This window comes from Miniopterus schreibersii (assembly GCF_964146895.1).
Source record: "Miniopterus schreibersii genome assembly, chromosome: 16".
In the NCBI taxonomy this organism is placed as follows: domain Eukaryota; kingdom Metazoa; phylum Chordata; class Mammalia; order Chiroptera; family Miniopteridae; genus Miniopterus; species Miniopterus schreibersii.
In genome coordinates this window covers 37,532,709-37,547,551 of record NC_138116.1, presented here as the reverse complement: position 1 = coordinate 37,547,551, position 14,843 = coordinate 37,532,709, and the positions used below count along the sequence as shown (strand labels likewise).

The window sequence follows — 14,843 nt, the reverse complement described above, 5'->3', positions numbered from 1 at the left end:
TGGTAGGGCTATTTTCTCCACTTTTAGTATTAAGTATGGGGAAGTCTGCACATGAGACCAAGGTGTGACGTTTTATTAGAAAGGAAACTAAGTATTGTTACACAAGGCAAAGTTAACAACTATGTACTTGCTAACTTTCATTGAAGTAATTGATTATTATTCATCTAATAATATTTATGCGCTAAGCATCTAGAGCATAAAAATACAGAATAAGAACTTTTACTTTTCTCTATTAATAATTTCTGGCGGTTATTAATTATAGAGAGTAGTAGGCATTCCACAGTAATAATGTACTTTGTTCTTCTCCGTGCTCGTGGGCTGACCATCTTTTGAAATATTATAGACTGGTTTTGTGGTGATCTTAGAATTGCTGGAGTAAGCACTAAGCATTTAAAAATACCAAACAGAATTATGAAAATATTTAAGGACCTTAATGTGGATAATTTAGAATTTCCTAGGGGAAATAAAAAACTGAACTGGAATATGACAGTTTCCTTTAAAATCCTATATATTTTTTCAGACAATTGGGTCTGTTTCTGCCGGAACTGAAACCAATACTAAGGATGAAATTTAGATAATCTGACCCCATGGGGGCGCTCCAGACCTCTATTTTCAGGGAGGCTTTCTTTTGATAGAGTGGAAAGAAAGATGTAGTGTCTATGTTATGAAGCCTCTTTTTAATTCCCTTTCCCCCTCACATCTTCCCTTCCCCAACCTTCCTCTTCGTAGATATTGTGGCAGTTATCCTCCAGATTTAAGGCATATCAGATAGCAGCTTGTCAGTCCTGCTAACCTCATAATGTTTGTTTGTTTGGGTGGCGGCTTCCCTTCTTTACAAAAAGGGCATTGAGGCCAGGTCAGACTTTGTACCCCAAGGCACTGATGGAGTTGGAAAGAGAATTCTTCCTTCCCGCAGAGGAGTTTTTACACTGAGGGGAGGAACCTTTGAGAACTTGCCCTGGGCCCCACAGCTGTGAAATGGAAGAGCTGAGATGCAAACGCAGGGCTGTCTGGCCCCAAAGCCAGTTGCTTAAAAGCTGAATTCTCCTTTAGTAGAAATCACAGTCAAGTGTCACTTGGTTTGTCTTCAACTAGAATTCCCTGTTAATTGGCACGTTGCTGCAGTGCCAAGACAAATGCTGTTTATAGTGCAGATCCTCAAGACCCTTCTTAATCATCAGAAAGATTAAACAGTGTTCTCTGTGGCTTATTAGGTATACTTTATGATGTTGTAATTCTTAGAAAAGGTTTTCTCCATAAATCGCCAATAGACTGACTTTTTAATCCTGTTTTTTGAGGCATAATTAATGTTGGGTGACTTTTTAAATGTGAATATTTGAATGCCACATTTCCTTACTGTGTCGGGTAGTTGAGAGTTTATAGTACTTTACTGAGTAAATTTATGCCTTACTGCATTTGTGAAGCTTTCCAAAGAACACTAGGAGTTGCCAGAAAGATAAGTCCTATGAAAATGCCTTCCAAACAGTTAAATTCATGGAGTTTAGGCATAAGTGTTATTGCACTTTCCTGAAAAAGTATTTTTCTTCTGGCAAGAATAAATGTGAAATTAAAATGAAAGTTCCGTGCATTTGAATTGGTTAGTTTGCAATTCATAAACCAAAGGCCTGCAGCCAGAGAGTTTAAATTGCTGAAAAATATTAACCTCTATTCACATTGCTCCTTTGAGATGGGAATTTTAATTGCCTCACCAGTTGAGAAAGTGTGTGCTCCAAGCAGGTAGCACTCAGATTATTCATAGGATTGGCTTTTCATGAATCTTGGGTTTTCAAAGGCAGCAAATAAAGAGAATTTTAAAATCTCTTTACAAAGGGATCAGTATCAAAAGGTATTTTGGTGTCTTGGGAGAAGTTCTGTAGAATAATTTGTTAAAATTTATGAATAACTTTCCCCCACTTTGTATTATTTTGGGGGGGGGAGGTAGGTAGATAGGTAGATAGACAGATGCAGCCATCACCTGATAACACACCCGAACAAATGCGGGTGTGGAGAGGCTAAATGGATAGATTTTAGTGGTAGCCACGTGGCTCCCATGGAGGTGAAGTGGTTCCCAAACTCAGCACTTGCCCTTGAGCGCTTCCCCTGGTGCCTGGTAATGTGAGGAAACTAAGGACAAGGTTGTGTTTATGTCAACAGAAACTTTGATTTATGGTCTCTCACATGGCTCTTTGTAGTTTTTAGTGTTAAAATTTCCCTGTTTTTCAGCACGATAGTAAAAGCAGTTTTGTCTGTGGTTTTTTTGAATCTCATACATGGCAAAAATGTATAGTTGGTAACTTTATAAGTCTCCCTCCTTCCCCAGTTTGTTTGGAAATGTTTCTGCTCCACAAAACCCAGGTCTGGGCGCTGCTGGTAGAGGAGGGACACTGGCTCTGGAACCAGACAGACTGAGCAAGTCAGCCTCTCTGGACCTTAGTTTCATTTTGTAGAGCAGGAGTAATCACACTCTGTGAGGCTGTTGAGAAAGTTGAAGGAAATATTTTTATTTATAGCACATCCCAGGACTGGACCCCCACATGGTGGGTGTTTAATAAAAGGTAGTTGACAACACTCACTGTGTAACCTTGGACAAGTTACTTAATCTCTTTGTGCTTGGTTTTTCTCGTCTGTGGAAAAAAAAGGTTAACAAAATAGGCCTGGTTTATAGGACTGTGAGAATTAAATTATATGCTGGAAGGTGCTTTGCCTGTAATAAGCCCTCCTTGAAGATTAGCTGCTACTTGTTACTTTATTCTTGTGAAAGTTACAGCCACCACTGAGAATTTATTGACAGCCCTTCCTCGTGGTGTTTATCACAATGTAAGGAGGTTATAGCAAAGCACCCAGATAGTGATTGTACTAAAATAGCACTTGCAAACTGTAATCAGTGCTTTGAGGAAGGTAAGAACCTGGCCTGTACATGACAGATATTGAGCAGAGTTTGTTTTGGTTAAAAAAAAAAAAAAGCGAAATGCTTTGCGAGCTAGAAAAATCTGGTCTCTCGGAGTCTAAACTGCTTCTGCGTGCAGTTCTTCTGGCCTGGCCTGGCCTGGCCTGGCCTGGGGAGGAATCATCTGCCATCTGCTTCCTTCTCCAGAGCAGTTCATTCACAAGGAAGGCTGCCTAGACCCTCAAGCCTTCTGCAAAATAGAGAGACAGCCCTGGAGCTGGAGAGCAGTGGGGCATCCTCTGGGCGCACCCTCTTCACTCCGCTTGTCTTAGGCTCTGAGTGCTTACCGGGCCATGCAGGGAAGCTGGGCGTGGGAACGTGGGTATTACGAAATCAGGACCTGCTTTCACTTACAACCTTGCATCTCCTTGAATTGGCTATAATTACAGGTAAAGTCATCCTCGCTGAGGACAAAGCGCTGTGGTGGTTAGCGCTCCCTTCTCCTCATTTGTCCCCCGATCTTCCTGGGTTATTCACCATGTTGGTGGAAGAGGCGATCCCAGCACTGCCCAGTTTTCTGTTCCTTCCTTCCCTGTCCCCCACACCGCACCTACCACGAGTGTGCATACACGCAGTGGGATCATTGCCCAGATGATTCTTTAGCCTCTTGTTAACAACCCCTACCCCCATCTCCTATGCCCTGTCCTCCGAATGAATAGATGAAAAGAAACATGAAGAGGTGGAGTGTTGTTCAGTTTGCCTGGGTTTACAGGGAGTCTCTGGGAATGTTCTGAATTAGCATCACCGGTTTTGCTACTGTTTTTAACAGGACGCTAAGAAGTAGCAAGATGAAGTGAGCAGCACGATGTGGTGGGAAAGCCTTGGTTTAGAGCAGAAAGCCTGCTCTAGCCCAGCACTGCCTTCCCAGCCTCATGCCTTAGCCTCACTGGGCCCCCGCGGCCTGGTGGGGGGCAAGAACGCTGGGGCCGGGGACCTCCGGGCCTCTTCTAGCTGTAACCGTCTGTGATATTACAAAACATAACCACCAAGTTGTACTTAAATTTGTAACTAGTGTCTGCTAAATTTTAAAACTTGTCTGTTATTTTTATTGTTAAAAGTACTTTCTTCCTACACTCTTCTTTTTGTTAGATTTTTTACCAGTGACTCTGCTCTCTTTTCCTCACCCCCACCGTTCCATCTTGTCCTTCATCGCTAAGGATGTCAATGTTGGGACCTGTCATCCCAACTAGGCATGAACAAGTAAATACAAATGCAGGTATAATACTATACATATGGTTTTGAAACATGTTTTTATTAATTAGCATATGGCAGAGTCAAACAACAGAAACAATATTCAATGAAAAATAAGTCTCTCTCACATCTGGAATTCCTAGCTCCCCCTCCTCAGAGGCAGTAATTTGCATATTCTTCTAGAGATTTTCTGTGTATATACAAACACATGTATGGCTGTTTGATTTTTTTAATGCAGTGGGAATGTGCTACTTACTGTTTAGCTCTTTGCTGCTACTGCTTTTTTTATTTTTATTTTTTGGTTTAACACTGCGTTTTGCAGATGATTCCATGTCATATAACTCATGTAAGCACATGTCAGTGCTCAGAAATATTATCATTATTCTCAGTACATAAGAAGCTTCCCTGGTTTTTGGGAGCTGCAAAACATTCCACTGGGTAGATGCACTAGTTCCTTATTAATTTTAGGATGTTTCCAATATTTGGCTGTTATAAATAATGCTGCAGTGAACATCTTTCTTTCTGAGTCTTTGTATAGATATGTGACTATATGTGCAGAAGGAATTCCTGTTCGAAGAAGGTGCCATTTAAATTTCGTTAGATATTTGGAAGGCAATCTGGCCATTGGTTGAACCTGTCTACATTCCTGCCAAGAATGTGAGAGTGCCTGATTCCCCAGCGCTTTCTGGAGCTGCCTCCCCACAGTTCCCTACCCGATAGCTGAAACTGACATATTATTTCAATTTGCATTTCTTTTACTAAAGCAAAACTGAGTGTTTTTCCTTTGACGAGAGTTATTAGTGTTTTTCCTTGTGCTCTGTTATGTCTTTTGCCTTTCTAAATTTGCCACTATCAATCTGTAACTTGTAATTTTTTTGGCAGACATTTAAAATTTTTATATGGCCAGATTTATCTTTTTCTTCATGCCTCTAGGTTTTCAATCTAAAAAGATTTTTACTACTTCAAGATTATTGTCCTATGTCTCTTCTGAGGATACTCTTATCATTTTACTTTTTATGTTTAAGTCCTTGAGCCGGTTAAATCTGTGTTTAATTTGTAATATTGGATTATAGTTCAGCTTATGTTTGCTCAGGTGGTTGGACACTGAAAGTCACAGGTGGTTGCCAGAGTAGGTTGAGTATGGTATTGAGATGTAATTAATTCCACAATTTAAAATTCCCATTTTGTCCTGTGTAATTCATGTTATAGCTTCTGTCATTTTGTTTTTGTTTTCTGAGGAGCTTCTTTTGGATAGAAGAAAAGCCCTCTGCTTTATTGACAATTTACCACTATTTTGAAGCACATCAATATTTATTCTTGATGTTGCAGTGATTGAAAGGCTACTATTTGGTCCTTCTATTAATACAGAAGAAGTACTTAAGCCCACTGTTTCTTAGTTACAGTTGTTGCTTCATGGTTTCCAAGATGGGCACCTTAGTGTCTATAGTCAAGTAGGAAATGGAAAAGCAGTGGTAGTAATTTTATTCAGAAAAGCACAACATTCGGCAGTGTTGAGAGAATTTATTTATTTATTTATTTAATATCTAAAGCCACTAACACTTAGCTACATTGGTTTGGGAGATATGTGATTTTTCTAATGACTGTCTGTTACTGGGGGAAATCTTTTACAGCTTTATTTACTATTTTATTAGTTGGCCAGCTCTTTGTATTCAAAATTAGCAACAAAAGTTCTAACAAAAGTAGATTCACTGGGCCACAGTTTTTCCACCCAGGAAATGGGATGCTACGACTTGATCCTGCCAATTCCTTCAAATTTTGGGACGCCTAAATGCAGCGGTTGCTACCCCTCTTTTAAAAAGAAAAGTGTCTGTGAATGCACTTTCTAACTCTCACTAACTCTCACTAGAGCTAGGTAGTGGTGGCCAGGGCTACTTTGAATCACCAGTGTTTCAGCTCTAATAAAACGAAGGCCATTTAATAAAAAAGTAAAAGCCAGATAAAATGTAGCATGTTGAGGTGACTTATTTTTGTGCTTACTTTTTACACCTTGTGTCAGATATGTCCTTTCAAAAGTGTTCCTTAGCTTTCCCAACCTGTTCTTTTTATGGCAGGAGTTTTCTCCATCTACAGCTCCTTTATTTTGTTTTTTAAAGCACACATGGATACACACACACACACACACACACACACACACTCAGCCTAGAAGAATTCATGTAGTTTGCTTCAAGAAAGCTAATATATAAAACTCTGGATTTAGTATTGATTTATTTAGTTTTTTAACCATAACTTATAAATTGTGCTGGAAAAAGGGGTTAGAGTTTATCTGGCTTTACACAGAAGGAAACAGATCCAAAAAGGTGAGATAACTAGTTCATGAACATAGATACTGGTCAAGAGTGGACTAACAGGTTTCCTAGCCTAGCATACTTAGTAGATTAGCAGTTGTAAACTATGATTATTTCCTTACAATTTTCTTCAAAGATCATGCAGTGTATTTAAATAATGAACTGATGGTAACAACTTTTAGAGCAAATCTGTTGCATACAGTAGCACTTTACAAAATACATTTGAGGTATTAATAGGTGTTAGCATGGCAGAAAGGGCAATATATAAACCTTTTTTTTAAAAAAATTTTTTAACAGAGTATTTAGGGTATTGATGTCTAGGAAAACACCCTTGACCATGGACAGCTGTAATTCAAAACGTAAGGACTCACTGAGTCTGGCTGTCCTGCTGGCCAGGAATAATCATTTCCGTGTTGGTGGCTGGGAGGAAAATACTACTTATTTACTGTATTTCTCGGTGAAGGAATTGTGTGGTGGGTCCCTGCCAGTGTTTGTAAGTTCCTTGCCATGGTCAATCAAGGTTCTTTACTTGAAGGACCAGTGAAGTTGAAGGTCAGAGCAGGAGAAGAGGGGTGGTTCAAGTCTCTTCTGATAGGATGGATTAGAGTCTGTAACAGTCCCAGCTGACTTGGAGAACTCACTTCATAATGCTGTAGGTAAAACTGGGTCACTCAGCACTGTTGGACCTTAACAGATGTCTGCAGAACACAGCTTGAAGGGGACCGAAGACAGAACCTACTGGATGATCTTGTAACTCGAGAGAGACTACTCCTGGCATCCTATAGGAACGAGGGTGCAGAGCCAGATCTCATCAGGTATGGTGTTTCCATTTACAGGGATTGCGTGGTGGGTGAAGGGTTATTTGTAGAGTACAACTGTTTCCCAAATGGCTTCATTCCTTTAACTAGTAAAATATATTCTGTTCATCTGTAGTGTTTTCCTATCATATCTGTTCAGTTTTGTTTGCATTAATTTTCTAGGTCTGGGTAAACCGGGTATGTTCAGCGGAATCCTACCTTAAAGGAAGGATATTTAGGTAGAATACAGGCAGAGTCAGAAAATACCTTTTGCATTCCTTGGTTGAACTTTCCACTGTGTCAGCTGCCCTTTAAATTCCTGAGGTCACGCACTTATCTGGGAAAACGTTTTTTTTTCAATTGGCACCTTGAAAAAAATGTGTCCTGGTAAGATTTAGTCTGTGGCTCACGGCGGCAGAGGAGGCAGCAGTTGGATTCTTCGTTCTTTGCTGGCGAGTGACTCACACTCCCTGGAGGTGACAGCCGCTCTGTACCTGGCTCTGCTGGAGGACCCGGAGAAGTGGTCCAGCTTTCCAAAGTTGAGGTTAATGAGCCATAATTGTTACATCTTTAGAGTTGGCCCCCTGCTTCCAGAACTCCCTTCAAATCATGGTGGGAACAATCTCGGAAGGAAATGAGCTTAGGGTAGAAACTCCCTCTCCCTCTTCCCCACCAGGGATGCTGCTGCGCTTGTGGGGAGGCAGCTTGTTCCTGCTTAGCTCCTGCTCAGGAGTAATCTGACTTCCCAGGGGCAGTGGTTTCGACCCAGGTCCATTACCACGTCCCACCGCAGACAGTTACATCAGTTACCATTTGATGGGTCCTCCAGGCCAGGCCTTGCTTATGCTCTTCACTGTGTCATTTACTGATGCTGACGGGGCCAACTTGTGCGTTCATTAGATCTTTGAGGTTTGGTTGTTGTTTGGGCCCCTCTTGCTTCTCACCCCGCTCCTTTTTTTCCTGTCACCCCCTCCTCTCCTGTGGTAACCTCTGTATCCTTGCTATTTAAAGTGTGGCTTGTATATGAGTAGTGTCCAGGTTACCTGGGAGCATGTTAGAAATGCAGTCTCTGGCCCCACCCCAGCCCTACTGAGTCTGCATTGTAACAAGACCTCGGGTGATTTGAATGTCCCGTGCAGTTCGACAAATAACTGCTTTATAGCATTTGTTCTTTTTTTTTTTTTTTTTAAATATATCTTTATTGATTTCAGAGAGAGGAAGGGAGAGAGAGAGATAGAAATATCAATGATGAGAGTCATTGATCAGCTGCCTCCTGCACGCCCCCGACTGAGGATGGAGCCTGCAACCCGGGCATGTGCCCTGACCGGGAATTGAACTCTGATCTCCTGGATCCTAGGCCGATGCTCAACCGCTGAGCCACGCCCAGCTGGGCTGTAGCATTTGTTCTTAATTGTGGCACTTCGCATTAGAATCACTCAGGAGGCATATAAGAAATAAAAAAAGGAGAGAGAGAGAAAAGAAAATAAATACAAGTGTTTGGGCCATATACTTGCAGAGTCTGAATTAGTAGTCTGGTGAGAGGCCTGGGTGACAGTCATGCTGGGGCCACTGCTCAGGTGAGTCAACAGGCAGCAAGTAAAACCTTTGTGTCGTGGGATACTAGCAATGAAATGCTTTGTGTCGTGGGATACTAGCAATGAGAGCTAATGGCTTATGTCTGCTGTTTGTTTTCTATGTGCCAGGCACTGTGCTAAGCTCTTTAAGGGCCTTTGCTCAGGAGATCTTTATAACATCCCCATTTTACAGAAGAGAAACTGTGGCTCAGAGGAGTCAAGTAAGCTGCACAAGATTGTAAACTAATCAGTCTCAGAGGTTGGATTTCCTCTAGGTCTCTGTGTCTTCAGATGGGAACTCATCCACTGCGCCATAAAAAGCTGGAGCAGGAGTTAGAAGGACTCAGCTCTCTTGCTCACTAGTCACTCAGTCGTCTGAGCTTCAAATCATTGACCTTGAAATGGGTACCTGTATTCTGCCTTTTTTTCATTGTTGTTTGGACCAGATGAGGATTGTCGTGTGAAGGGCTTTGTAAGCTCTAAAACCTTTACAAACGTAAGATGTTATTCCTGGAACATGTGCACGGTTAGGGGAGGAGGGGGTAGTAGGTGACTCACGGTGGTTCACGATGCTGCCTTTGTTTCCAGGAGACCTCCTGTCCTTGTTCCACCCCTGAGTGCTCAAGTCCTGGCCTCCCTGGCCAGTCTTGTTCCGTGTTCTGCGCCTGGTCCTCTGCCCTCCCATTGCCCCTCTGAATCTTGTTCTGTGTACCTCCTTTCAGCGCCCAGCTTGTTGCTTGTTGTGCTATTAAATGGGCCCACGTTCATCTCACAATGGGGGACCCATGGCTGGCAGTGACTTATCTTCTGGGGGCGTTTTAGCTGAAGCCTCCTTGAGTCCAAAGTAAATTAATTGATGGGAGAATTTTAGGGATAAGGCAGGTTGATGGCAGAGGTATTTGGGATGGAGCCCTTTTGAGACCTTTGAACTCCTGCCGCTGGGGCACATTGTGGGCCTACAGGTGTCACTTGGTGAACAGTTGGGGTGGCACAGGGACTGAGGAGAAGCTGCGAAACAACAGTAACCAATGTTTGAGTGTTTGAAGTAATTTAGGAAACCTGCCAGGATTTTTGACATGCTCCAAGATGAAACAAAGGGAAGCATATATATCGTTGCATCTTTTTTGTTCAGGACCAGAAGTGTAGAGCAGTTCAGAATAAGCCTCTGGAAGAAGCCTGTTTAGATGTAGGTAAGCACTGGAGAGTAGAAGTGACTCCTGACAAGCGAGGAGAAAGGTAAAAATGGCCCTAACAGACAGTGCTGGTCTATTCCAGATGGCATGGGGTCTGGTCCAGAGTAAGAAACTAATGTGGTGCTGTGATACTAGTCTCTGTGAGGAAAGTGAATGAGGCAGGTAAAAGAGAAAAGAGAGTGCTAGGTGACCTGGAAGGTGAATTACTGCTGAATCCTTATTGCACTAGGACTTCTTCAGACCCACTGTACCCACCCTACCAGGAATATGTTACACGTACCTGCCTATATTAGTTTGCTAGAGCTGCTCTAATACACTTGGAAGCTTAAACAACAGAAATGTGTTTTCTCGTGGTTCTGGAGTCTAGAAGTCCAAAGCTATTGTGTGAGCAGCAGGACTGGTTCCTTCTGAGGACCGTGATGCAGGGATCTGTCCAAGGCCTCTCTCCTTGGCTTGTAGATGTCTCTCTGTCTTCACATGGTCATTTCTCTTTGTAAATCTGTGTCCACGGTCCCTCTTCTTATAAAGATACCAGTCATATGAATTAGGGCTCATTCTAAAGACCTCATTTCAACTGAATTACCTCTTTAAAGAAGCTGTCTTCAAATATTGTTATATTCTCAGGTTTTGGGAGTTAGGGCTTCAACATATGACTATTTGTAGGGGGCACAATTCAGCCCATAACTGTCCAAAAAGTTCAGATCATAAGACATCCCAGCAGAATCTGATCAATAACAAAATGTGTACTAGATAGAATCATTCTTAAATACTATGTAGAAAGACCCCTCAGAAATCTGTTCAGGGGCTTTGAAATGGACACCCTGATGGCATGGACTCAACTTGTCAGGGACAATAGCACCTGTAGGCTTTCTAGAGTCAAACAGTGTAAGTACGGACAAGTGAATGAGTAAGTGTTTAAGTTAAAGTAGATTGCCAGAAGAAGATTAGATGTGAGGTCAGAGTTTCTGGTCTTTGATTTTGCTCATCTCCCTATGTCAGTGTTATTTTTGCCTTTTTTTTTTTTTAAGCCCGTAAACCCCACATTTGAGGCCTCCTGTTCCATCCCCAACTCTCATACCCTAATAATTCTTCTGCATGGACCTAGCCTTCTGAAGATCTGAATTTAGTTGTAGACATGACCAGTTTTGGTTCACAGTTCAAATTTTCCATCTTGCCTCCTGATTGTCAGGTTGCCTAATCATTTCTGATACCAACTGTCAGGAACCTTTCAGCTCTGTCTTTGGAGAAACCTCCTTTCCCTTTCCTGCCAGTCAGTGTATCTGATATCTGCAGTGATTCACAGAGACTTCCTCCATCCCCTTCATGGTCAGTTTCTAGTTCTGGGCTCCTCCAGCGTTTCTGTTTGCTTCTCTAATCTCAAAAATGCTCCCACATTTTTGTTTGCTTTTGTAAGTCTTGATATCAGTGCGGGTTGCCCTGTCACTGGGGGGAGGGTGGTGGTGGCCTGTGTCTTTCCTTTAGGTCATGACCTACAGAAACATTTGGACCAGAAATCCTTATTGGAACTTTAAAATGTAGACGTGCTGTCTATGGCACATTTCTCATTAACGCCAGGTTATCACCACAGCACGTTTCCTGTTGGAGAGCTGGGGTTCACCTGCTCATCAGTATTTCAGAGCCCCGTGATGACTGCCGGCAGCCCCACGAGACCAGTTTCCCCGACCAGGACTCACTGGGAACCTGCTGATTCTCTGTGTCCTTCTGGAGCTCTGACCGCTTTCCTGTCTCCTTTGTGTGCTTCTCTCTCACTCCCACCCACACCCTTTGCCTCCTCTCTCATTCTTCCCCATCCCTTGTTCCCAGGGGTCCTTCTGCCCCCCTCCCCTTCTCTTCCTCTTCGTATGTGGCCTTATTAAGGAGAAGAGTATTGTCAAACTTCAGCTTGGATTAGCATTTCCTTTAGACAGACATTAGTGGGGGCAATCGCATAATTGAATGCGTAGCTGTCATGTGATGGAATCTTAGCTCTACCTTACGGATTACTGATCATTATTCTAAAGCAGGAAGCCTTGATGTGAGACTTTGGTCTAAATAAGCAATGGTTCACTAATTTAGGGCATTTGGAAACTTGTTAAAGAAGTCTCTGTGTCTCTTAGAAGATAAGCCATGACTTATAAAGCAATGACACAGTTTCTGATTGAACCCTGCTGCCCTTTATATTTGAGAGCATTGCTGAGTCTCACAATTAGTTGAATCTTTGTCTGTAAAAAGAAAAAAAATCATTGCGTACTCCACTGCTCTGTGACCATCTCGAAGATTATGTGATTAACTCGGCTATAGTGGGTGGCTAATTGGCTAACCTTTAATCTTCACACCACCCACTATGTTGAGGATTAGAGGAAATAGGAAGTTATTTAGAGGTTAAGATGGAAGTTATGTGTCAGGAATAGTGTATTAACGAGCAGACCAGTTGCTAAACTCAAAAGAGTAGAAGATGATAAAGAAATGTAAACATTTCATTTAAATTTAACTTCAGATATTTGAGCTGCTAATGAAAGTATGATACTTCCAATTTATATTTCATATCATGGCCAATGTAGACAAGAAAAAATTTACATTAAATATTACATTGAAAGTACTGTCCCTCCCCCATTTTAAATCATTGAATATTTTATTGGAATTTTAAGCTTGGTTTATAAGAGGCATGATTTGTATCCGATAGTACTGAGACTTCCTAAAGAATCACTGATTTATTTTTGTTTTTTAATTTTTTACATTTAAAAAAAATTTATCATTATTGTTGAAAGTATTACAGATATTCCCCCTTTTTTTCCCCATTGATTCCCCTCCACCTCACATCCCCCCCCCCCCAGGCCTTCACCACACTATTGTCTGTGCCCATGGGTTATGCATATATGCATGTAAGTTCTTTGATTAATCTCTCCCCACCCACTCCCCCATCCCCGACTTCCCACTGAGATTCATCAGTCTGTTCCATGCTTCTGTGACTCTGGGTCTGTTTTGTTCCTCAGTTTATTTGTTTATTAGATTCCACATATGAGTGAGATCATGTAAAACTGAATCAGGAAGAATCAGAAAACCTGCATAGGCCACTAACAACTGATGAAATCAAAGCAGTAATAAAAAACCTCCCAGCAAACAAAAGCCCTGGTCCGGACGGCTTCACAGGGGAGCTTTCTAATTCTTTAAGTTGTAGGGTTAGATAGTTTACTAAAAATGTTTCTTGCTTTTTGAGGTAGACCTGCAGTGCTATGAACTTCCCTCTTAGGACTGCTTTCGCTGTGTCCCATAGATTTTGGGTTGTTGTGTATTCATTTTCATTTGTTACCAGGGAGTTTTTGATTTCTTTCTTGATCTTATTGGTAACCCATTCATTGTTTAATAACATGTTATTTAGCCCCCATGTGTTTGAATGTTTTTGAGTGTTTTTACTGTAGTTGATTTCTAATTTCATGCCCTTGTGATCTAAGATGCTTAATATGATTTCATGCTTCTTGAACTTGTAGAGACTGGCTTTGTGTCCTAACATGTGGTCTATTTTTGAGAATGACCCATGTGCACTTGAGAGGAATGTATATTCCGTAGCTTTGGAGTGAAATGTTCTGTAAATATCATTTAAATCCATCTGATCTAGTGTGTCATTTAGTCACTGTTTCTGTGTTGACTTTTTGTTTGGAAGATCTATCCAGTGAAGTCAGCGGGGTGTTAAAGTCCACAACTGTGACTGTATTGCTGTTGATCCCTCCCTTAAAGTCCTTAAGGTTATTATTGATAGGTCCTTATTTATTGCCATTTTAATTCTTTATGCCTATGTTTCTCTCTCTATTTCTTCTTCTTATTACAGCAGTCCCTTTAACATTTCCTGCAATGCTGGTTTGGTTGTGATAAACTCCTTTACTCTTTTTTTGTCTGGGAAGCACCTTATTTCACCATCTATTTTGAATGATAGCCTTGCTGGATAGAGTAGTCTTGGTTTCAGATCCTTGTTTTGTATTACCTTGAATACTTCATGCCATTCTCTTCTGGCCTGTAGAGTTTCTGATGAGAAGTTTTCTGACAGCCTTATGGGAGCTCCTTGTAGGTAACAGATTGCTTTTCTCTTGCTGCCTTTAGTATTCTCTCTTTGTCTTGAATTTTTGGCATTTTAATTGTGATGTGTCTGGGTGTGGGCCTCTTTGGGTCCTTCTTGCTTGGGGCTCTCTGTGCCTCCTGAACTTGTGTGACTTTTTCCTTGACCAGGTTAGGGAAGTTTTCTGCCATTATTTCTTCAAACAGGTTCCCTAACCCTTGCTTACTTTAGGTCTCCTCTGGCACTCCTATGATGTGAATATTGTTAAATTTCATGTTGTCCCACAGCTCCCTTAGGCTGTCTTCCTGTTTTTTAATTGTTTTTTTCTCTTTGGATCTCTGATTGAATGATTTTTTTCTACACCATCTTCTAATTCACTGATCTGAACCTCAGCTTGCTCTAACCTGCTGTTTATTCCTTCCAATGTATTCTTTATTTCTAAGAATCACTGATTTATACTTCATGTTGTTTAAAGTTATTTACGTATGACCAGCCTCCTCTTCTAGAAGTAAGAAATTGCTAAGGGATTTATACCTGCATCATTAGCCTGCCCATGTGTCACAATGAATGAGCCCTGAAAATTCAACGTATGTCCCAGAAACACATTAACTTCCTAGGTTTTCTGATGTGTAAAGGATGTGTTGAAATCAGGAAAGCTTTGCTTTTCTCTCTATTTCAGTGAGCACAAGGATAGCTGAACCAAGGTGGTATTAAGTATAGTCAAGAATATTAAAATTCCCTGCTAATTTAATAAAAAATAAGTAATCCAAAATGTCTGGTAAAT

At 41.3% G+C, this 14,843-nt stretch overlaps 1 protein-coding gene across 6 annotated transcripts in view; it reads left to right on the top strand.

Annotated features, from left to right (window-relative positions):
* The window catches only part of STX8 (syntaxin 8), a 266,927-nt gene that overhangs the window by 13,522 nt on the left and 238,562 nt on the right, over positions 1-14,843 (top strand). For 5 of the 6 annotated variants that reach the window (XM_081162901.1, XM_081162898.1, XM_081162899.1 and 2 more), the window contains exon 4: positions 7,149-7,259. The exons of the other annotated variant lie outside the window; for it this stretch is intronic. In XM_081162901.1, the coding sequence (XP_081019027.1) occupies positions 7,149-7,259 (111 nt within the window). The remainder of the gene's footprint in view (positions 1-7,148; positions 7,260-14,843) is intronic. 6 annotated transcript variants of the gene reach the window in all.